This window comes from Toxotes jaculatrix, chromosome 11 (assembly GCF_017976425.1).
Source record: "Toxotes jaculatrix isolate fToxJac2 chromosome 11, fToxJac2.pri, whole genome shotgun sequence".
NCBI classification, from domain to species: Eukaryota; Metazoa; Chordata; class Actinopteri; family Toxotidae; genus Toxotes; species Toxotes jaculatrix.
In genome coordinates this window covers 13623630-13644762 of record NC_054404.1, presented here as the reverse complement: position 1 = coordinate 13644762, position 21133 = coordinate 13623630, and the positions used below count along the sequence as shown (strand labels likewise).

The 21133-nt window shown below is 43.2% G+C and overlaps 5 protein-coding genes across 11 annotated transcripts; 4 read left to right on the top strand and 1 right to left on the bottom strand.

The window, feature by feature from the left end:
- Positions 1-20: 20 nt before the first annotated feature.
- Positions 21-1627, top strand: zgc:153981 (dual specificity protein phosphatase family protein). The gene is made up of 3 exons (XM_041049437.1): positions 21-550; positions 654-871; positions 976-1627. The coding sequence occupies exons 1-3, from the start codon at positions 426-428 to the stop codon at positions 1185-1187; spliced, it is 555 nt and encodes a 184-aa protein (XP_040905371.1). The 5' UTR covers positions 21-425; the 3' UTR covers positions 1188-1627.
- LOC121189375 (dual specificity phosphatase 29-like) lies at positions 531-5313 on the top strand. Of its 3 annotated transcripts, XM_041049434.1 has the most exons (8): positions 531-548; positions 2665-2738; positions 3032-3157; positions 3249-3490; positions 3600-3816; positions 3907-4029; positions 4117-4334; positions 4674-5313. In XM_041049434.1, exons 3-8 carry the CDS (start codon positions 3033-3035, stop codon positions 4901-4903), a joined length of 1155 nt encoding a protein of 384 aa, XP_040905368.1. In that variant the 5' UTR covers positions 531-548; positions 2665-2738; position 3032; the 3' UTR covers positions 4904-5313. The 3 variants fall into 3 exon arrangements, with proteins under 3 accessions (XP_040905368.1, XP_040905369.1, XP_040905367.1); XM_041049435.1 differs by lacking the exon at positions 531-548 and having other exon boundaries at positions 2681-2738; positions 3027-3157; XM_041049433.1 differs by lacking the exon at positions 531-548 and having other exon boundaries at positions 2721-2738; positions 3001-3157.
- A 131-nt stretch (positions 5314-5444) lies between these two features.
- On the top strand, positions 5445-6594 carry LOC121189346 (dual specificity phosphatase 29). Of its 2 annotated transcripts, none has more exons than XM_041049373.1 (4): positions 5445-5580; positions 5695-5875; positions 5954-6177; positions 6263-6594. In XM_041049373.1, exons 2-4 carry the CDS (start codon positions 5697-5699, stop codon positions 6484-6486), a joined length of 627 nt encoding a protein of 208 aa, XP_040905307.1. In that variant the 5' UTR covers positions 5445-5580; positions 5695-5696; the 3' UTR covers positions 6487-6594. The 2 variants fall into 2 exon arrangements, with proteins under 2 accessions (XP_040905307.1, XP_040905305.1); XM_041049371.1 differs by having other exon boundaries at positions 5453-5580; positions 5688-5875.
- Positions 6595-7124: 530 nt separating this feature from the next.
- Positions 7125-15184, bottom strand: adka (adenosine kinase a). Of its 2 annotated transcripts, none has more exons than XM_041049369.1 (11): positions 15025-15184; positions 12606-12680; positions 11273-11326; positions 9979-10057; positions 9672-9844; positions 9478-9586; positions 9076-9246; positions 8906-8941; positions 8697-8811; positions 8491-8577; positions 7125-8387 (listed from the first exon to the last, which is right to left on the bottom strand). In XM_041049369.1, exons 1-11 carry the CDS (start codon positions 15114-15116, stop codon positions 8263-8265), a joined length of 1116 nt encoding a protein of 371 aa, XP_040905303.1. In that variant the 5' UTR covers positions 15117-15184; the 3' UTR covers positions 7125-8262. The 2 variants fall into 2 exon arrangements, with proteins under 2 accessions (XP_040905303.1, XP_040905304.1); XM_041049370.1 differs by lacking the exon at positions 15025-15184 and adding an exon at positions 14138-14266.
- On the top strand, positions 14404-20801 carry ap3m1 (adaptor related protein complex 3 subunit mu 1). Of its 3 annotated transcripts, none has more exons than XM_041049368.1 (9): positions 14404-14502; positions 16652-16929; positions 17804-17975; positions 18110-18247; positions 18366-18451; positions 18565-18698; positions 18833-19040; positions 19392-19536; positions 19642-20801. In XM_041049368.1, the coding sequence occupies exons 2-9, from the start codon at positions 16657-16659 to the stop codon at positions 19740-19742; spliced, it is 1257 nt and encodes a 418-aa protein (XP_040905302.1). In that variant the 5' UTR covers positions 14404-14502; positions 16652-16656; the 3' UTR covers positions 19743-20801. The 3 variants fall into 3 exon arrangements, with proteins under 3 accessions (XP_040905302.1, XP_040905301.1, XP_040905300.1); XM_041049367.1 differs by lacking the exon at positions 14404-14502 and adding an exon at positions 16019-16293; XM_041049366.1 differs by lacking the exon at positions 14404-14502 and having other exon boundaries at positions 16312-16929.
- Positions 20802-21133: the final 332 nt, after the last annotated feature.

The following is a 21133-nucleotide window of genomic DNA, read 5'->3' as shown; positions in this document are numbered from 1 at the left end:
ACCCTGCACTGGTAGAAGTTAATGTCCTCATTCACAGCATGCAAGACTTTCTCCATTGGTACCATTGACTGGATGTATACACTGAACACTGTGTTTAGCCTTTCTCTCCCTTGTCCTCTCCCACTGTGATCTCAGTGGTGACAGAGAGAGTACCTGCCCCCCACCCATCCCTCCCTGCCCCCATGGACCTTTGGCATCAGTGAACAGACCAATCGAAGCAAATGCAACAGCAACATTAAATAACTCTGCATCCAGTCAGGGAGAACACACACTGAACAGAGAGAGCTAATTTTGGAGCTGAGCGGCAAACAACCACCTGCTCATGTCTCTCACTGTGCTGCGGACACTGGTGGTATTGGTGGTAGTGAAGGGACAGCAGGAGCAGTGTCGGAGTCTGTCAGAGGAGCACGCTGTGTCCAAGGAGAATGTCAGGGAGCAACCAGCTACATGACCTGGCGCTCATTAAAGAACTGGAGCTCATTTTGGATTCCTGCTCGCTAGAGCTCACACCAGTGGATGAAGTCTGGCCGGACCTGTACATAGGAAATGTGTGAGTCTTTTATTTGTGAGGATTCTTTTAATAGTCTTTAAAAGTTCAAGACATGTGCAACTCTTTTACATGTTTTCTCTTTATTCCCTGTGTTTGCATCCAGGGCCGTAGCACAGAACAGGAAGACATTAAACAAGCTTGGCATCACTCATGTAATGAACGCAGCACATTCCAAACAGGGCAGCATCGGTGACCAGAGCTTCTACGGGAACACCTGTGTTTATTATGGCATCCCAGCAGAGGATTCAGACCACTTTGACCTCAGTCAGTACTTCAAACCTGCAGCTGACTTCATACACAAAGCCCTGAAGAGCAAAGATGGTAAAGTATCTGAATGTGACACCCATTGTCCCATCAAACTTTTTACAATGTGGTCATTCTCATTTTTCTCTATTCCCTTTCACATTCTCCATCCTGCTCAACAGGGAAAGTGCTGGTGCACTGCATCATGGGTGTGAGCCGATCGGCCACTTTGGTCCTGGCGTACTTGATTTTGCGTCAGCGTCTCTCTCTGAGAGATGCTCTGAGGCACGTCGTCCAAAAACGAGCCATTTATCCCAACCGGAACTTCCTGTCCCTCCTCCTCAAGCTGGATGAACAGCTGACACTCAAACGAAGATTGTGTCCTCTTCTCTGACGTCTGTTCCCTTCATTACATTAGCCATTAGCCTCCTCAGGACCTCTCTCTCTCTTTCCATGTGTTGCACTCCTCTCTAATCAGTACTGGCAGTATTCTGTTCACAATTCGTTCACACAGTGTGTATGATGTAGTTACGGGTGAGTCTGTTGGTGGAGTGACATTTAGATTCCATATTTTTATTTTGAAGATTTTCTTGCACAAGTTTACCTCCTGGGTACGTCAGCAATGATCCTGTGCTGTTAAATATTGTAAATATCTAAGTACAGGGTCTGAGGTTTATTCAAATGTTACCCGTCAGTGTTGTCAGACATGTCCACAAGCTTTGTAAATACAGCTTTATGGGTGTTTTGAATTTGCATTAAAGATATTTTATGATATTTCATTTAATATTTGTCTGGATGGCAATAAAATGGCCGACAACTTTTCGTTTAACTCTTTCATAGGACATAATTTTGAACAATTTATTTAATAGAGTAAAGGTATCTCATCATTCTTCTTTAATCTCTTAAACCAGAGTCTGTTTTTTGTGTTTGGCCAAATCATTTTGTACCTCTACAAGTCTTCTCTGATTGAAAACACTTTTCTCTGTTTTCATGTAACCAATCAAGACGCTGTGGTGTTCACAGCTTCTTTCATAACCTTTTTCATTCAGTTATCCTTAACTGGAAATCACAGGTGTAATCACATTTGCTGCAGTGATCACAGGTAAACTGGCTTTTGTTGCTTGGAGGTTGAATCTAATCTGTTTGGTTTTTAATTATACACAAGATCAAATACCCTCGACCTAAAAACAATATGATTATTGTAAAGTGGTACCATAATAATTTAACATTTTAGTGATATTGCACAAGGGTGTACTCAGTGTTGCTGTACACTGTAAATGAATACAAAGTCATGACAGAAGAACTGTGGCTTGGGTGATGCCAAGTTGCTGACAACAGGTGATACACATTAGGAGGAGCAGACAATCAACAAAGGCGGGAAACAGATAGAGACAGGAAGCAAACTGGGAGCAGATACACAGGGAACAGGACTTTGAAATAAAACAGGAAATACTGAACAAAACTCAAGAAACCAAAACAAAGGTCCACAAAAAGTCCAAAACAGTCCATAACAAGTTCAATAAAAGTTTTAAAAAATCATCACACAACAGATGCAGTTAAGGTTAACGTGGTACTGGCGGATGTCTTCGCCTTGATCATATTTCCTAAGGGAGCAGAGTAGCTTGGCTTCCATGTGGTAACATGGAGACACATTACAGTACAGTGGTGTATTACATAACAGTCTGCAGTCATCATGGAAACTCAGCGAGTGAGCCAATGTTAAAGTTGACAGGATAATGCCACATTGTTTTCCACAAGAGTGAGATCTCAGGCATGTAGTCAAAATGGATTAAATGTGTTTTAAAGTGCCCGAATACAGTGTGCAGGATGTGTTTGGCTCTAATGAGTGTATGATTACAGAGTTATAAAAGGAAATGGGCTGCGGTTGTTTGTCGCTGTAAGAGCGGGCATAGTAGAAGAAGAGTTTGAGCTGCTGTGAAGTGAGGTAAGTTCATATGATTCAGAGTCGAAACAGGTTTGTTTAGGTTGTTCAGGTTTATTTGCTCAGGTTCACACATCTGGCTTTAGCACTTGAGACAGTGGTATGCTTTAAGGTGGCTTTCTAAGAAGGGATTATTCTGAAATCTGTGTGTTGTTAGGAGAAGCAGCAGTGGCCAAGACTTTTGCTTGTTTTTTTTTTACATTTACAGAAATTAAATTTCACACATATTGAGGGCTTAAAAAAGTTCCTTGTTTGTGTGTGTGAGTGTGTATGTGTGCGTGTGTGTGTCAGTACAGTATGTCTCTTAGGGATCCACCATATGAGCCTCCTTCTGTCTCAGAGCTGCAGGAGTTCCTGCTAGCAGACAGACGACCTACTGGACATGTCAATCAAGTCTGGCCAAACCTTTACATAGGCAACGAGTGGGTTCACACACAGTAACATGCACACATGCACGCATACAGTACTACCACACAAACATTGTTCACTCATACACATGTGATTGTGTTTCAGGGTGGCAGCTCGTGACAAGGGCACTCTCCACAGTCTGGGCATTACTCACATTCTGAATGCTGCTCATGGACCCCCCAACCCGGGCCCCGGCCCCTGTTTCTACGTCAACACCGGCCCACGTTTCTACAGAGACATGACAGTGGATTATTATGGGGTGGAGGCAGATGACGCAATAGAGTTCATCCTTAGTCCTTTCTTCTACCCAACAGCAAGATACATAAGAGCTGCACTGGCCATGGGAGGCAAGTCAGTCACACTTACAGTTACCTTAGTGTGTGTGTCTGATTTACACTCAGTACCTACTTAGCAATAAACATATAAAATAATAACAGCAAATGTCCCCTGTCCCAGGACGGGTGTTTGTCCACTGTTTGATGGGGGTGAGTCGCTCTGCAACCTTAGTGCTGGCCTTCCTCATGATCGCTGAGGGCCTGAGGCTGCAGGAGGCGGTGGCTGCCGTCAGGCCGCACAGAGACATCTGCCCCAACCCAGGCTTCCTGCAGCAGCTCCGCAGCCTTGACAGGAGCCTGGAGAGGGAGAGGAGGAGAAGGCAACAGGCCCAAACACTGTAAAGACACACACAGACACGTGCAAAGCCATAAACATCAACATGGAGACACACAGATGCACGCAGACACACACATCTTTATTGCTACAGAGGTCTCTCAAGCCAGGAGGAGGAAACACCATCTCTGACAGAGCTGAGGCAAATTCTCTGGACAAACAGGAAACCAGTGACACCTTTCAATCAAGTCTGGCAGAACCTTTACATCGGCGACGTGTAGGTAGAAAAATTCCACCCAGCACTTTGAAATGTTCTAAAAAGATATTACATTAAATCAGTTTTGTGTGTGGTGTGTGTCTGCAGGTCTGTGGCACGAGATAAAGCCACACTCTCGTCTCTGGGTGTAACTCACATACTGAACGCTGCAGCAGGTCGACATCGGATCAACACGGGTCAGCAGTTCTACAGTGACCTTGAAGTGGAATACTACGGAGTAGAAGCTGCAGACCATCCAGAGTTTAACCTCCGACCTTTCTTCAGCCCGGCTGCACAGTTCATAGACAGTGCTCTTAAGAAAAATGGTCAGTTTGCAAACATGACAGCAGAAACCAATTCACTTTCTGAAGGGTCAAAGCTACACAAACATCTAAAATGTAATAAAGGAAGCAAAAAAAAAAATGCAGATTTTGAAGAAGCTGTTAAAAAGGCATTTACTAGTAAAATAAATAGAATGTCACTGGAATGGATGCGTTGTTAAAACAGTCTGTGGCTTTGGATTACAATTTTGAGAACTGTGATTCAAAGCTGACACTAATAAATAAGAAATATTAAAATTGGGGAAAAGGAGGTCTGTTAAGTCTTATTTTGAATATTTCAACTTTTTTAGTGTTACTCAAAATAATAGTCAATGTGTCTCCCAGGGAAGGTGTTTGTCCATTGTGCCATGGGTGTCAGTCGCTCCGGAGCACTGGTTTTGGCTTATCTGATGATCTGCCAGGGCCTATCGCTGGTGGAGTCCATCATTGCCGTGCGTCTGAACCGAGACATAGGACCCAACTCTGGATTTCTGGAGCAGCTGAGGCAGCTGGAGCTGAGCCAGCATCCACAGAGCAGACAGATCACAGAGGAGGACCACAGTGACATGTCCTGATAATGAGCTCAGAAACATGCCATTTCACTTTGTCAGGCACCTTGTTTTATTGGAATCCACAGTTTCTCTCATAATAATTAAATCTGACAAATAGAAATGTCATCTGTGTGTCATCTCTCAATCTCAGTCTCATGGCTACCCCTATCTCTACCCCAGAAACAGTAAAAAGTAACGGCCGAATGCTTTGAGTTTTATGTCTCTGGAAATAACTCTGCACTGACAAATGCTAACTGATCCCCGCACCTGTCCACACGTTACAGCTGGTACGATGACAACAACAGAACATGCCACTTGTACTAAACTACTTTTATTTTTTGGCATTGATCCCCACAAGTTTAGTATGTTTCTTTACCAAACAGGCTAAAGAAATGTAATCACTGTCACATTAAAGGACTCAGATCACATTAGGATCAGGCTGTCAGAAAGTCTGTGTGTGTGTGTGTGTGTGTGTGTGATGTTATTGAGGTCAGGTGTTGTGGCCCAGCTGCCTAAAAATATCATCTTAAACACAGAGCACGAGAGAGCAGTTACCATTCAAGATCTGTACTTCAGCCGTCATGCTCACTGCTGACTGACAGTGGACACACGTGTCCACTGAGGAAAACTGTGTTGGTGCTGGTCTGTAATCCTGCTCTGAAACGGATTAACAAATAACTTTTAACAGTTACAAGACAGAGGTAAGTTTTTTTTTTCCTACAACCTCATAGTTTTCTTTAAACAGCCTAAAGTCTCATGACCAACTTTAGTTCATCCTGACATGTCTCAACACTGTTTCACCCCAAACATGTCAGACATGTCCTCCTGTGTGATGAAGTCCAGAGGTAAAAACCCATACACAGCCGTGCAGGTGGACCCAGACAGTGACTACATCACACCGGGAACATTAGACCTGGAGCAGCTGTTCTGGACAGGCACCGGGGCTCAGTATGCACATGTCAACCAGGTCTGGCCCAGAGTCTTCATCGGGGATGAGTGAGTACAGAGAGGTGGTTTCATAGTTCTGAAGTACACGCGTCAAAATTCATGAGTCTGAGTGTTACATGAAAACAGGAAAACTGCTCTGGAGCGGCCTGGGCTGAAGGATCTGGGTATCACACATGTCCTGAACGCTGCAGAGGGGAAGTGGAATAATGTGCTGACCGGTGCTGATTACTACAGTGACATGGACATCCAGTACTACGGGGTAGAGGCTGATGACAAACCCACATTCAACATCTCCCAGTACTTCAGACCTGCAGCCCAGTTCATCCACGAGGCCCTAAGTCACCCACAGAGTGAGTCTTGGAGGAAATCAAAAACTTTAATTGAGATCATTCTCTTTATTTGTAATAAATCCATATTGTTTTACTTTTATTCTAGACAAGGTGTTGGTGCACTGTGTGATGGGTCGGAGCAGGTCAGCGACTCTGGTCTTGGCATACCTGATGATGAAACACAGCTTGACCGTGGTGGATGCTATTGAGCGTGTGCGACAGCACCGCTGTATCCTGCCCAATCACGGCTTCCTAAAACAGCTCAGAGCCCTGGACATTACATTACAAGAGGAGAGGCTCCGAGAAAAAAGACAGAGGCAAGACCAATAGCACAAAGCCAAGAAATAATATGCCAGTGTTTACAACTTCAGTTTTCCATCTGAATCTATCTCAGGTATTTAAAAATGTTCATGTTTCTTTAACTACTGGATCAATAAACTCTGCTTTGTTTTTTTTTTCACAACTGTGTCATGTCTGTCTCATAAAGTTCATATGTAAAATGTGCCCTCAAGGGCCTAGTGATGTTTTTCCAGCATGTACTGCAGGTGAGTGCTGGTGCTGATCAAATTTTACAGATCCAGATCTGAGGATGGACAGAAATGGCCTGACACAGATAAGAATGAAATGGTCATATCTAGCTGCCTGGGTGCAGGACTGCCTCATCTCTGTTTCCAGCAGCACAGCTGTGCTTCTGATCCAGACACGGGATAAAGTGCGATATTAACCAGACAGTGGTTTACACTCGCCGATACTTCCTCGGCTCTGCCTCATCTTCCATCATCATACATGTAAAAGGTGGTCCATTAAACTATTACGACTACTACTACTATTAAAATCTGATGATGTGAGAGTTCAATTTCCCCTCCACTTTAAAACTCAATGAGCAAAGCTGACAGTGCTGAAGCTGGGTTACATATTCTACAACACTGCAAAAGATAAACATACACCCCAGAAACAACACGGGCCTCTAATTTGGGGACCGTACAGGACAGGTCAATTTTAATGCCGACTGTATTCCTTTCACAGAGAACATTCAAATGTAATAACTGCTTTCCAACAATACCGGTTACCTTACATGCATTTTACAGATGTTATGAGCCCATCTTCAGCCCCACAAACTACCGGTTACCCAGCTAGAAAGCAAAAGACAAATGCAGGTTCACCTAGCACCATTCTGCTCCAACTTGGTAATATTTACAGAGACAGAAAGGGAAAAAAGGCACTCAATATTAGAACCACCTGCCTGAAAGACACACATTTCCACAACGCTCATGTCGAAGGTAACTTCTGAGTATCATTGACACAGGACAGGTGAAAGTTAACAGTGATCACACTTAGTGGGAAGAGGCTTTGACATATTTAAAAAGTGTGCGCTTAAAAGAAAAAAAAAACATTTGGTTTCATAACTGGCCTGTTAAAGTAAAACTAAACATGTCTCTAACCTCATTTCCAGGAATAATCATCTAATCAATAATCATAATCTTTTAAAAAAAAGCCTAAAACAAATCACTACTGCACATTTTCAAAGCCGTATCCAAAACCTCCCTTGACAGTGGTGCTTCATTCATTATTCCTTTGTTTGTGTATAATTTGTCCTCCCATTGTGGAATCAGCCTCTTGTGCTTTGATTCGGCCTCCAAGAGGAAGAAAAGATGTCAACTCACAAAACTTGTAGCAGAGTCTGATGCCTTTCAGTGCAGCCGGATGCTGGCAGAGTCGAAATACAAAACAACTCTGTGTCTATGAAAACATGATGTCGCATTTAGATCCAAAATGATCATATTCCATGGTGTTATCATGACTCCTTTACGGAAATTCGTACATGAATAAATCCCTGCAGTGGCTCATGATCCACTAGTGGCCCCAAGTGGAGGACACAGAGACAGGCGCACATGCCAAGAGGCACCCAACCAACAATTGCTAAGAAATTCTATGTGGATGTATTGAAAAGTAACATGGACGGGTGGCTGATTAAAAGAAAAAAAAAGAGAGCTAAAAGAACTGAGGGAAGCATTTGTAGAAAATAGATGAGCCCATGGATCAGAGTTGTATATGGCAGGGTGAGCATGAGGTTTCAGGCTGAAGGAAAAGTTGCCCAGACGTGTGTCAGTTGAAGTCAGGTTTTTCTGGGAAGGTGCAACCTGCTCGTCTGATGATGACGTTGGCGGCGTAGTGTGCAGCCTTCACGCACTGGTCCAGCGGTTTCTCCTGGACCAGCTCAGACAGGAAGCCTGCATCAAAGAGGAAGAAGTTTTAACAGAAACTCACAGGGAACACTGGAAAGACGCGAAGCAACCTAGAAATGCATCAAATGAAAACACAGGAAAAACTCACCTCCCACGAAGGCATCACCAGCACCATTTGTGTCAACAATGTCCTTGGGGTCAATCTTCAGTACAGGGAACAGCTCGACCTTGTCATCTGAACGGACACGAGAAGGAAAATTATAACTCTACAGTCCACGACCTCTAAGAGGACAAGAGACTGAGAGAAATTACAGAAGTATCAGGAAAGAAAAAGAAGAAAATACAAACTCTTACTTAAGGCCATAACAGTGTCATCCTTCCCCTGAGTCAACACTACAATCCTCTGTCTCTTTGTGCTGACTTTGGGTAAAGCCTGGGCTTTCTTGGCAATTTCCTTAATGTCCTTGGTCTACAGACAAAACACACAACCAGATGATAATGCACATAATATATAGAAAAAATGCAAATGTGCAAACGGTAAATGGGACTGTTTGTCCACCCACCTCAAAGTCTTGCGATTCAGCAAATGCAGCTGCCTCCTAAGGAAAAGCCAAAAAAGTACAGATTTAAAGTTATGTTTTACATACAAAGATATGAACAAAGTACCAAAGCACAGGCACGTGCGGTCAAAACAAAGAGTATCTGAAGAATCCACAGTGGAAGTCTGGCTTACCGTCTCATTGCCGAACAGCACATCGACATAGGGCATAACCTGCATGAGGTTGTCCTTAAAGAACTGGCAGATGAAGGGCGCTGAGAGGTTCAGGCAAAACAGCTTGTTATTTTCAGACGCGTGCTTCGCCACTTTCAGGATGGACTCCAAAGAGACAGTCAAGAAGAAACCCTGGAAGGAAGGAATGACACTGGGTCAAGACCGATCGACTTTTTATGTCTTGATGGGCTCTAATGAATCACATGCAGTAAGGTCCTGAACAGAATCTGCACCAGCATTTCCGCCACTCCCCCTGGGGGGCAGGGGGGTTCTCTGATGGGTATAAAGGTAAAGTGATAGGACATGAGTCTCATAAGTCAATGGCACAACACATCATACAGTGGTTTGCTAACCACTACTCACAGCAATATAGAAGACTTTCGCTTTTTCCACCAGCTTCCAGTTTTCTTCCAGGTCTAGATGCTTATCCTTCTTATAACAGTTAGCAGCAGCTAGGTTAGCAACCAGAGACCTGAGAGGAGGAAACAACAGAGACGAGGAGTTATAGACATAAGGTTACAGTGAGCAGACAAACGTGTATTATTTTAATCACCCACCTGTTATCTCCGGTGATGCAAGCAGCACATGTCCCTGTGGGCTCCTCATCTTGCTCGTAGTAGTGGGCGTCGATGTGGGCCTCTTTAGCCTTCTGCTTCAGGATCTCTCCAAACTTGTCTTTGCCGATGCAGCCAAAAAACGTCCCCACGTGATGGGGTTCTTGGATCATCCACTACAGACAACAGCTCTGATCAGCATCGGCAAATTGACCACTCACTGAGGCCAGCTTTTTCCAGTACAACTTGGCAGAACATTTGTGAGGTGAAAACAAGGGTAAGTTAGTGTGTTTGTGTGTATATGACTGACCTGAGCGATCTTTATCGAGTTCTGTGTGGCTCCTCCGGCGTGGTACTCAACTTTAAACTTCTTCACCAGCTCCTCAAATCTACACACAGAGACAAACGTGCCATTCTCATAATTTCTGTTTGTCACACACTGAGTTTGTTCACTTCTGCAAAATTAAGACCTACAATATCTTTCTTTCTGTGCAGTGCTAGCTAAGATCCGGACAAAGTGCAAAGCTTTACTGTGTCCACCCCTGTGGTGCGCTTGGTGATGGATGTGGCTTGATGTCCAACAACCTCATCTGGCGTTGGACTGTATTCTCGGCAAAATATATCTTCCGGTCAAAATACACAGCGCACGCATGACTGATCACTGACTACGCTATTTGAACCATTTACGCCTGTTACATAACACAACGACTGAAGGAGCACTTTGATGTTCTGCTTAGGGCTCTACAATTTGCCATGTTATGCGATCTAAATATAGCAGTCATTTCAACCCACACACAGATATACCTTTGTGTGCGTGTGAGAGAAAGCGTGTTCAAATATGACATTGGAAAGCAGAACGGGCCGACTGCTGTTAAAGGTCCTGAGACTGAGGCTGAGGCTGTAGAGGAGGAGACATCTGGGAAATGAAAGAAAAATGAAATGGGGCTGACTGTTTATTGTGGAAATGATATCACTCCTTTTTTTTCCCCTCAATTGTTTAAAAGTATTTTCACTGAGGGGAAATCTCCAACATATTTACACTTCTCCCCCTGAGCACTAAAACAAGCAAGGCCCGAGTGACCTTAGTACAAGCAGGGACATTTGTCTTCATAAATAAGTGATCAGTGGCTTCCAACCCGACAAGACTGCCAACTCCAACACTGGGAATCATGAGTACAAATCTTCCCTGTCATTAATAAAGCTATAATATACTCTCCATAACTGTGGAGCGTCAGAATACATGAGTATAATCTCACACACTCAGACACACATGACTTTCTTATCTCCTGCTGTTAAATGTTTGCTTTCTGGCTCTTGTCTCACAGGGACTGGGAGGTGAAGTGTCCTGGTCTGCTATTGGCTGAGACAGGCTCTCTGCTGCTCCGCCACTGGCCATCTATAAAGGAACGGAGGTCAGTCGTGGTGATTTCTGGTGTGCGCCTGTTTTGACTAGCCAGCTCCAGAACAGAGAGGAGCAAACTCAATAAGGATACATCAATATTACTACTCTCCCTGTGCAGACTACAAACCCTTTCAGTAGATGTGTAAGAACTCTTGCACAACCTATATTATAGAAGAAATGTTGCAGTGTAGGAGATACGAACAGTGCTTTGTGCTTGTCCTCTGCCAGGATCTGGTCATTGGGTTTCAGAGTGTACCTGCAAAAGAAAAAAAAAAGGGGCATTAAATCCTCCACGTCATCCTGCTCATTCAAACACACACAATAAGACTCTGGATTAGTTTATGTGGATAAGCACTGCAGACAGTATGGTGGTGCTGCCAAATGGGTTGGTCCCTCTTATGGAAAATGTGATTAAAGGCAATTTTCATCGATTAAATCACAGGGTAAGGCTTTGAGAAACTCTGTGAAAGCACCTTTGTTACTCTGTACCACCACTCAGCCCAAGTCAATATATTGGTCAATCATGCTAAACAGAGAGTGGATTCCTCGAAAGACAAAGGTAGTTTGGAGATTAAGGTGCAGCTTTAGTCCTGCTTTATTCTATGTGAGACTGAATTAGAGCTGTGGTTGGCTGGTTTAGCTCTAATCCAGGAGTTTATGCAAAGGGTTTGAGAGTGGACTCTGAGCTGAAACCCAAAGGAGACATTTGTCCTGATCAGCCGTGACACAGCTTCAACAAACCAGAAAACTAATGATTTGACCGTGTAGGTTTCCACTGATGGTGATTTACTTGTGATTATTAAATGAAAGAATAAATGAATAAACATGGAAGTAAATACAATTTCTAGATTACTGCAACATAGGTAAGAATCACTGCCTTGGCATTTGAAGGTTGGCTGTCAGGATTTAACTACACCGATAAACAATCATGAATAATGTGAATGTGGTGACAAAACAGGGAGAGGCACTGACTGTTCCTCTCAGCTAAAAACAGTCCAAAACATTTCACTGTAATGTGAGGATACCCTGACTGTATTAGAGCAGTATTTCTGCTGGACGTACAGCTCTGCTGTTTCCTGAGCTCTGCTCTCTTTTATCATCATTATCTTGTATCTCCATTGATCAAATTACATCATTTAACCTCTTTTGCTTATGGTCGGCCTATCACAGGAGTGACCTCACTTACACCAAAAGTCAATATTTCAATCGATCTGATTGCGTCTGTGCTTTATGGAGATTTTACAGATGGACTTAGGCTCTGTGTCTTTAACAAAGCAGAACATTGAACAAACATTGAAACAAAAAATATCTAAATTACTGTTATTTCTTATACCTAAATATTTCTAGGGTCAATCCAAATTGTGCAACATGTGAATTAATGTTTAACTTGTTCATTTAATGGACTTTTGAGGAGCCCCCTGTGTGATTAGTGGGTTGTAGTTTACAACCACTTTGAGCATTTCCAAGCCAGACAGAAGTGCGGACTACAACACCCAAGAATTCTATCATCTCATTGCTTCAGTCCTTTAACTTACTTGTCCAAGAAGTCTTTGTCCACTGCAGCACAGATGTCAAGCAAGGGGTTTCCCATTCCAAAGAGTGAGTTAGGGCTGAAACATAAAGACTAAGTGTTAAAAGAAAAAGTTTGGTTTGAACATGACAGAATGAATTTGATATCGCCCTCCCTTACCTCCATCCAACATTTCTGTTTTTTTTTAAATCTTTTTTTAAGACTGTGGATCACATGTTTTTTTTTAACTAACTGGCATAACAGTAATCCGGGGGACATCTAGCACGGTCTGTGTTGTCTTGGTCTTTTTGTCTTTATTTTCTGAAGATGCTCTTAATAATTGACCTGGATTTGAAATCAGTTATAGTTCTAGACTGGTTGGGTGATTCATTAAAAGAGCAGACAGCCCTCATGTCAGCACAGTGTAGAAAGGTACATTTCATGGAATTAAAAATTCATGCTTGCCCTCTCCACTAAGTGTGCTGGGTTTTTATCCCACTGTTGAGCATTAAAGTGCAAAACCCGCAGCTTTGTGTGCACGTGACTTCAACCACATGATTTAAAACTTCCAATTCACACTGACATAAAAGTGGAAATAATACACGTCTAAGAGACACAGTTTGGAAAGGCACATGACTTATCAACAAATAATACAAAACAACATGAATGTGATCGGTGGTGAAACAGCCACCCTGTTGTGCATGTAACCACGTTATGACATTCACAGCAAGGCAACATCAGGAGAGCAGCAGGCTGCGTGAGCCTACAGTGCATTCTTTCCTGAGGCAAGCAAACAACTGAGTGCAAGGCTTGAATATCATTGCAAATCATGAGATGCCAAAAAACTCTTATTTTAAAAACAGCACAGCAACATTCCCACCACTGGGTGTCAACAAAACAATACAGTGACTAAACACCTCTGCACTTTGTGTCAACACATAACATTGCCACAGGAACTTGTCTTACACACCAGTAACCAGTCAGTCAGAAGCTTTTGCTTTTCTATGCGCAAATACTGAACGATCTGTGAGTAATACTGCGAAAGCACCAAATGACTGTGGAAGCATGTTAATATGGGCATCATATCTGTGTCTCGGTGCCGTCTTTACTTATGCATGATAGTTCTTGATGTTAACACAATCTCGTTTGTGTTTCTGGGAAAATCCCAGATGGAGAAAGTCTTTGATCACAGCCTGTGACAGATGACACCTCCACACGAACGCCATATTTTCCCATGGTGCTCTTCTTTTGACAATCGCACGAGGGCAAGATTTAACGTGGCAAGAGGACACAACATGGAGGAAGGCTTTTGCAAAGATAATGGAGATGTGATCACCCGGCAGACAGAGGCTCAAGCCACACAGGCGGGTTTTTGTCACTGAAGAAAATACAAAATGAATCAACCACAGATGCCACAGCTTCCCTCTCATTTCATACACTGCACACATCTGCCAATGTGCAGTCTCGTGATAAACAGGCTCCTGCAGCCAATTACACTAAACCAGAACCAGAGCCTGCCTTTGGATGAGTTCCCTATATGTCAATATGTGGTCTTACCTTGCAGCAGACATGGTGTCCCTGTCTCTGTGTACCAGCTATTTACTGACAGACCTGTTGGACAACCTAAAACTGGTTCAGAAAGAGCTAAGCATTCAAAAAAACTTCACAATTTCAGCTCAGCGTGCAGCTCCTCCTCCTCCTCCTGTCTGTCTGGTGATTGGCTTGTATAGACTCAATCCACTCACTTTCAGAAGCTAAATAACGCCGTGAGCAGCGTGCCGACGGCGGACACCGTCATACATTATATGACATGTTACAGCAGGTTTCAGCTGAGATGAACAGGAACCGTCTACTACTCCGCGCCCGAGACAGACTTATCCATGAAAGAAAACCCTAACAAAACATTACACATTCACGGCCATGTGAGTACTTCGCAGCTCATTGTCTCGGGAGCTGGTACAGGATGGCTCTGATCAGCTTGCTCTGCAGCTATACCAAGCAGCAGAGCAATCCTTGGCACTGAATGGACGGAGTGCACAGATCAGTCCAAGTATTTCTCTCTGCAGCTCTAAAACATGCAGAGGGGGCAGGTGGTGGTCACGTTGAACCTAGATTAGAAATTGGCACACATGCACACACCTGAACGGAGAGCTTGTAGCTAGAATTAACGGACAACAGCGGTATCTAAGTATTCCTGACACCCAGTTTTACAATCCGCTTACTGTTAGCTGCAGCTGCAAGATAAAAGATAACTGCACCAAAAGCAGTCAAACCGGTTCTTATGAACGGTGAGCTCACCTCCACAACGTGGTGGTTCGTTCAATCCATTCAACAGTCAAACAATTTCAACCCCGAGCACTCATGTGTCCAGGTTATCGTTGCAAACTGAAGATTAGCGCTCACATTAGCACTCACACAACTCGGACATTTTTTTTTTCGGTCACCTTAGTTCGACAGGAGTCTTTTTGGCTGGAGACTCTGCCTCATCCTCCTCTGAAAGTTTGATTTTCTTTGCTTTGGGCTCGTCGGAGGCCATGGCTGACGGCACGTTGCACTCACCTCCACCGGTGCGAAAATGCGGTCGCGCTAAACGAGGCCGAAGTTAGCTTTCGATTCATAACTTCCGATTCGGCACTTAAAGGGGAAAGTTAAGGGAAACCCAACTAACTGTGCTGAGGATACAGGTTCAGATGTGTGAAGCTAACTATTTAAAAATTTCATATTTGAGTTTTAAAAGCATTGTAAAAAAAAGTATCGTCATTTTGGAATTTATATAGAAAAGATACTCTGCCTAGTCTACTGCAACAGGATACATTAGTTATCATGGTATCAATATTTATCCCAACTTAACTTTTTCTCATTGAAATCGCCCGTTTTTGCAGTTTCACAAATAGAAAACGTGTCTGAAACTGCATTCTAAAGAGTCACTGGCCTCTCTGGGATAATCTAGTGGTTTAGGATCTGGACCTGGCCTGATGGGGTCTGGATTCGGTTGCTCAGTGAAGTTTCTCTCAACTTTTACCTTACGTGCCCAATCGGAAGCTAACTTCAGCGCCGTTCAGGTAGTTTTCTAGTTTTGCCCTGAGTAGAGCGTCGCAGGCAGTCGTCTCCTTTCACAGGCTGCATGACCTGCAATGTGAGAAGAGTCACACATACATGAAAAAAACAAAACACAAGATAAAATGTTTAAAACACATAGAATAACATTAGAGCGCATGTACAGTGAAGTGCAAGACATGAAAGGTTTATGGAAAGTAAAATATATAATACAAGATAAAGTCATGTAATACTGTGGGGTGGATTACTTAAAACATCTTTCTATGTAGAATAATAGTTACGTGGATTTTTACTACTGTCTCACGGATTTTACACAGTTGTGTAAATAACTTTTCCCACCTGGAAGGCTTTACCCGGGGCCCAAAATCCCAAATAGCTGCCCGAAACGTTGCCTGATTTTAAACGTCCGACGCTTAGCTCTGAAGGTATCGATCGGGACGACGCTGGAGCTGAATAGTATTTGAAACACCGAGAATATATCTCAGTGGTTTACGAACAGTGTTAGGCTCATTTGGATCAGATTTAGCGACATATACTCGTGACTGCGTCGCGTCTACGTGTGCTTAGATCTGCAGGCGTCTCCTCAGCAACTCACACACTTCTGCCATATTGGCACCGAGTAATATACATTTGGCACAGGCAGCTGGAGTGAGCAGGTAAAACTTTAAACATTGTGAAACTTTAAATATACACTACCGTCTGTTTATTGCTCTCTTGTCGCCCTCAAGTTTGTTCTAGTTTTAGCTGCACGATGCAGATGGTCCGAAAAAGAAAGTCTGAAGTTGCCAATCTCAGGTTGCCAGCCAGCCGGTTAATTTTACCCGAGGTTGAAGTTAGTTTGACACATTGACAGTGGGTAAATGTTGACAACAGTTGTGTTTGCTTTGCGTTGTTTTGATTTGTTGCCTAACGAATGACTGATGTGGACCGAAGTTGCTGAAGAGCGCCGATGCAATGTCCCTGTCTCAATAACACGGAGCAGCACTAACAAGAACAACCACTTCATTGTTGCAGCTGAGATGATCCACAGTCTGTTCCTGATTAATCAGTCGGGAGACATCTTCCTGGAGAAACACTGGAAGAGTGTCATCAGCCGGAGTGTGTGTGATTACTTTTTCGAGGCGAAGGAAAAGGCGGTGGAGCCGGAGAATGTGCCCCCGGTCCTCCAGACCCCACACCACTATCTCATCACCATTTACAGGGGCAAGCTCTTCTTCCTCTCTGTCATCCAGACTGAGGTCCCTCCCCTGTTTGTCATCGAGTTCCTGCACAGAGTGGCGGACACATTTCAGGTGTGTTCGTTTTGCCAAATCGATGCCGGGATTTTAGAAGTCATTGTAGACATCTTTGCTCCTGTAATGACCTAGCGACCTGTTTAAGCAGAGAGTGTCTCGATGGGCTTTAGATGGACTGTGGTTCACATCTGACATTAGACTCAGCTGATCAGAGTTTACTTCCCTGAAATGATTTAAGGGGAAATTGCAGTTGGAGCTGGGGATTCCTTACTTAGGGGTTGGGACTCCTTCTGTAGGTCACAGGATAAATCAGAGGGAGGGGTTCATGAGATGCATCATGGGATAAGTTGAGAATTACAAAAAAGAAAACTTATCACTAGTCCTTTCTTCTTCAGATGAGACAATATGAGGCGTAACTTGTAGACTTCTCATGCCTGCGATGAAGCAAGCCATACAAACAATTAACCGATTAACTGAGAAAATAATCATCAGATGATTCAAAAAGAGTTGGTGTACTCTGGTTGACTTGAGCTGCACCATGGCTGCTGCTGGAAAAGTAATAAAATAGAATATACATACCATAAAGGCTTGATTGTTTGTTTGCTTTTGAGTATGCCATTGTTGTAAAGCATTTCCTCATTTTGCAATGCACTAAGGAAATGGGGGAGCTACTCACAGCAGCCACTTGTTAAAATAAGTTGCACGTGGTTTCGCACTGTGAAGATGGCGGATATCTGTGTGTGCAACTATTGCTGAATTTTCCATCTTATGTTGTTTTACTGTAAGCTCACTGCAGAAACGGTATACTCTGAAATCCAGTATATTGTACATACTGCATGCATACAGTTAGCATACCTCAGTTTGCCACAAGCTTTTTCCACATGCATCAGTCTAGTGTTTGCTTTAGTCAAACAGGTATTTCTATCAACAGGACTACTTTGGAGAATGCTCCGAGGTTGTAATCAAGGACAATGTGGTGACAGTGTACGAGCTGTTGGAGGAGATGCTGGACAACGGCTTTCCACTGGCAACAGAGTCCAACGTCCTGAAGGAGATGATCAGGCCTCCCACCATCCTGCGATCAGTCGTCAATACCCTCACAGGTAGAGAGAACTCACCCTGACTCCGGTGTTAAACATCAGTCTTAGTCGCTCCACCCTTTGTGTCTGTAAACTAAAGTTGAGATAAAATCTGCAGCTTTTATGTGCACATTAATGTTTTTGTCTGTGTTTTCCAGGGGGTAGTAATGTTGGAGATACGTTGCCAACAGGCCAATTGTCCAATATCCCGTGGAGGCGAGCTGGTGTTAAATACACTAATAATGAGGCATATTTTGATGTGATAGAGGAAATAGATGCCATTCTGGACAAATCAGGTACAAACAACCACTTGTTTGATTGCCATTGATTAAGAGTGTATTCATCCAGAAACGTGGGATGTAATTGGATCTGGTTATTCTTTAAACACGCTTGCCCCACCTTCTTCTCATTCAGGCACGACAGTATTTGCAGAGATCCAGGGTGTAATTGAAGCCTGCGTGAGGCTCACTGGGATGCCTGACCTGACTCTGTCCTTCATGGTGGGTTCATGTCCTCATAGTAGCCCTGTGTTTCTTAGGGTCTGCTAGTGGATTTGTGCAAGTGTAAAGCTCACTCGCCGTTGTTCTTGTTGTTGTTGCTTTTTTGGTGACAGAATCCTCGTCTTCTCGACGACGTCAGTTTCCACCCGTGTGTGCGGTTTAAGCGCTGGGAGTCGGAGCGCGTCCTCTCTTTCATCCCGCCAGATGGGAACTTCACACTCATGTCCTACCACGTCAGCTCTCAAAAGTAAGCACGAGCACAGCTGATTGTCTAATTCATGAGCCAAGTCCCGGGAGTCTTTGTGGGCACGTGCAAGAACACAGACTTCATCATAACTGTTTATCGGCATTATGGTCAGTTCTGTCTGTTTCCGTCCTCAGTCTTGTAGCCATTCCAGTGTACGTGAAGCAGAACATCAGTTTCATGGAGACGGGGCCTTGTGGTCGCCTGGACATCACCATCGGACCCAAGCAGACCATGGGCAAGACGGTGGAGGGCTTAATGGTCACTGTCCACATGCCTAAAACGGTGCTCAGTGCCAACCTCACAGCCACACAGGGAAACTACACCTATGACCTCGCTACCAAGGTAACGGACCACACGCAAGGTCGTCCTAAGCAGCGATACAGTAGGTCTGTTTGAAATGAGAGCTTAGAATGCCTTCCACTTTTTGAATGTGCACCCTTTTATCCGATCGGTGTTCATCATGCTGATCAGTTTTTGTTGGTCTTGTCAAATGCTTCACTACAAAGTTGCTTTCCTCCTCCCTCCTCCCTCAGAAATGTTAAATTAGACAATTTAACTTTAAAACTGCCTGTTAAAAGCATTAAATCTATCTTTTAAAATAGGTTATGGGGAAAAATAACACCACAAACTAAAAATAAAACCAAAAATAAAATACGTTTTGTTTTATCTCTCCAATCATGTCTGTTTTCGTAGGTTTTGGTTTGGGACATTGGGAAACTGAACCCCCAGAAACTTCCTAACCTGCGAGGCAGTCTAAGTATGCAGGCAGGAGTTCCCAAACCTGAAGAGAACCCCTCACTCAACATTGACCTGAAGATACAGCAGCTGGCTATATCAGGTAATCTTAAGCTAGTCAGTTCTTTTTAACCTCATTCTTTCTGTCTTGATGTAGCTGATTTGTATTATCAGCTGTTCACTTCGCTTTCTCTCCGCCTCTGCACAGGTCTCAAGGTGAGTCGTCTCGACATGTACGGAGAGAAGTACAAGCCGTTTAAAGGGGTCAAATATGTGACTAAAGCAGGGAAATTCCAAGTGCGGACCTGAGTAGTGGCTGTGAGAGGCCAAAAGTCAACAATCCAATGTGCCAAATAGGGGGCAAGGGTGCCACACTGCTGAGTCAGCTCTCCAATAAGTCTTACATATCCTCCGCCTCATTGTTATTAATGAACAATTTTGCATTCTAACAGTTATTTATTATGTGTTTGGCATTACATATATATGACTGGATGGTATTTGTGGCCTCTAAAGGGATGCCTTAATAATCAATGTGACCTTTGTTGAAGTGCTATTAGTTTCTATCCAGTTTAACTGTGCTGCATTGTATGAATCATTCCTTTTTCTTTTTTGTACTATTTTAAGTATAATTTTTCTTTTTTTTTTTTTTCTTTTTTTGTCTAACACCTACAGAGTGTTGCCTAAGGGGAATATTTAGGTTTGAAAAGGGACACTTGCAGCTCACTGCCTTGCTCTTCATTACTTCAGCACACCTATACAATCGTGTACTTGCATGTTGCCTGAGAGTAAGCAGCCAATCCTTTGAAAACCGTTTTACATAATGTACGGTAGATAGTTTTATACTTACATATATACATATATATATATATATATATATATATATATGTGTGTTTATTTTTGAAAAATCTAATGTAGTATCTACTTTCTAAGTAGCTGCAGTGTGTCTTGAGGCACTGTCTTTAGTGCAGGTATTTTTGCACACATTCACTCTTTAATGTGGCCTTGTAAGAGTAGGTTAACGTGCTTTGTAAAGCACACACTACAGCACAACTACATGCTTTCGAGGCCTGAGGGAAGTATATCTGAAATTTATCTTATATCTGAGGTACATAATTTGGTTTAGGAAGGGAGCACAACAATCTGCAGGGTCTAGAAATGAGCTAGTGATTCAGGCAGTCTTTTGGGAACAGTTGTGTAAAAAGCACTCACAAATCTACAAGATCCTCACGTAATCTTGAATGCAACTTCTTAACTCAGCACAGCATTTGCACAATCAATTGTCCGTGTGGAAAATACTACTTAAAGCTCTTGTATGAAGCTGAGTCTGTATTTTAGTGTATAAGATGTCTTATAAAAGCTTTAAAATGATGTGGTTATGTGTGTGTGGTGGTGTTTGTTTCCAGCCATTCTAGGAGCATGGTTCAAGGGGCGGCACTGTCATTTGGTTTGTCCACCACCTTGGTCTTGAAATCTTGAAATTTGACTTTTCTTCTAGTGCTACCATGATGTGAAACGTCTCATGAACAATTTTATCAGTTGCCATTAAATGCACACCATGTGCCCCTCAGGATGAATTGTATTAACTTTGGTGATCCTAACTTTTCATCCATAGCACCACCATCAGGTGAAGTTGCGCAATACTTTGGTTTAAGACTAAATAGCTGCAGAAGTTTCTCAACAGCCTCGGCTTTACTTTGTCT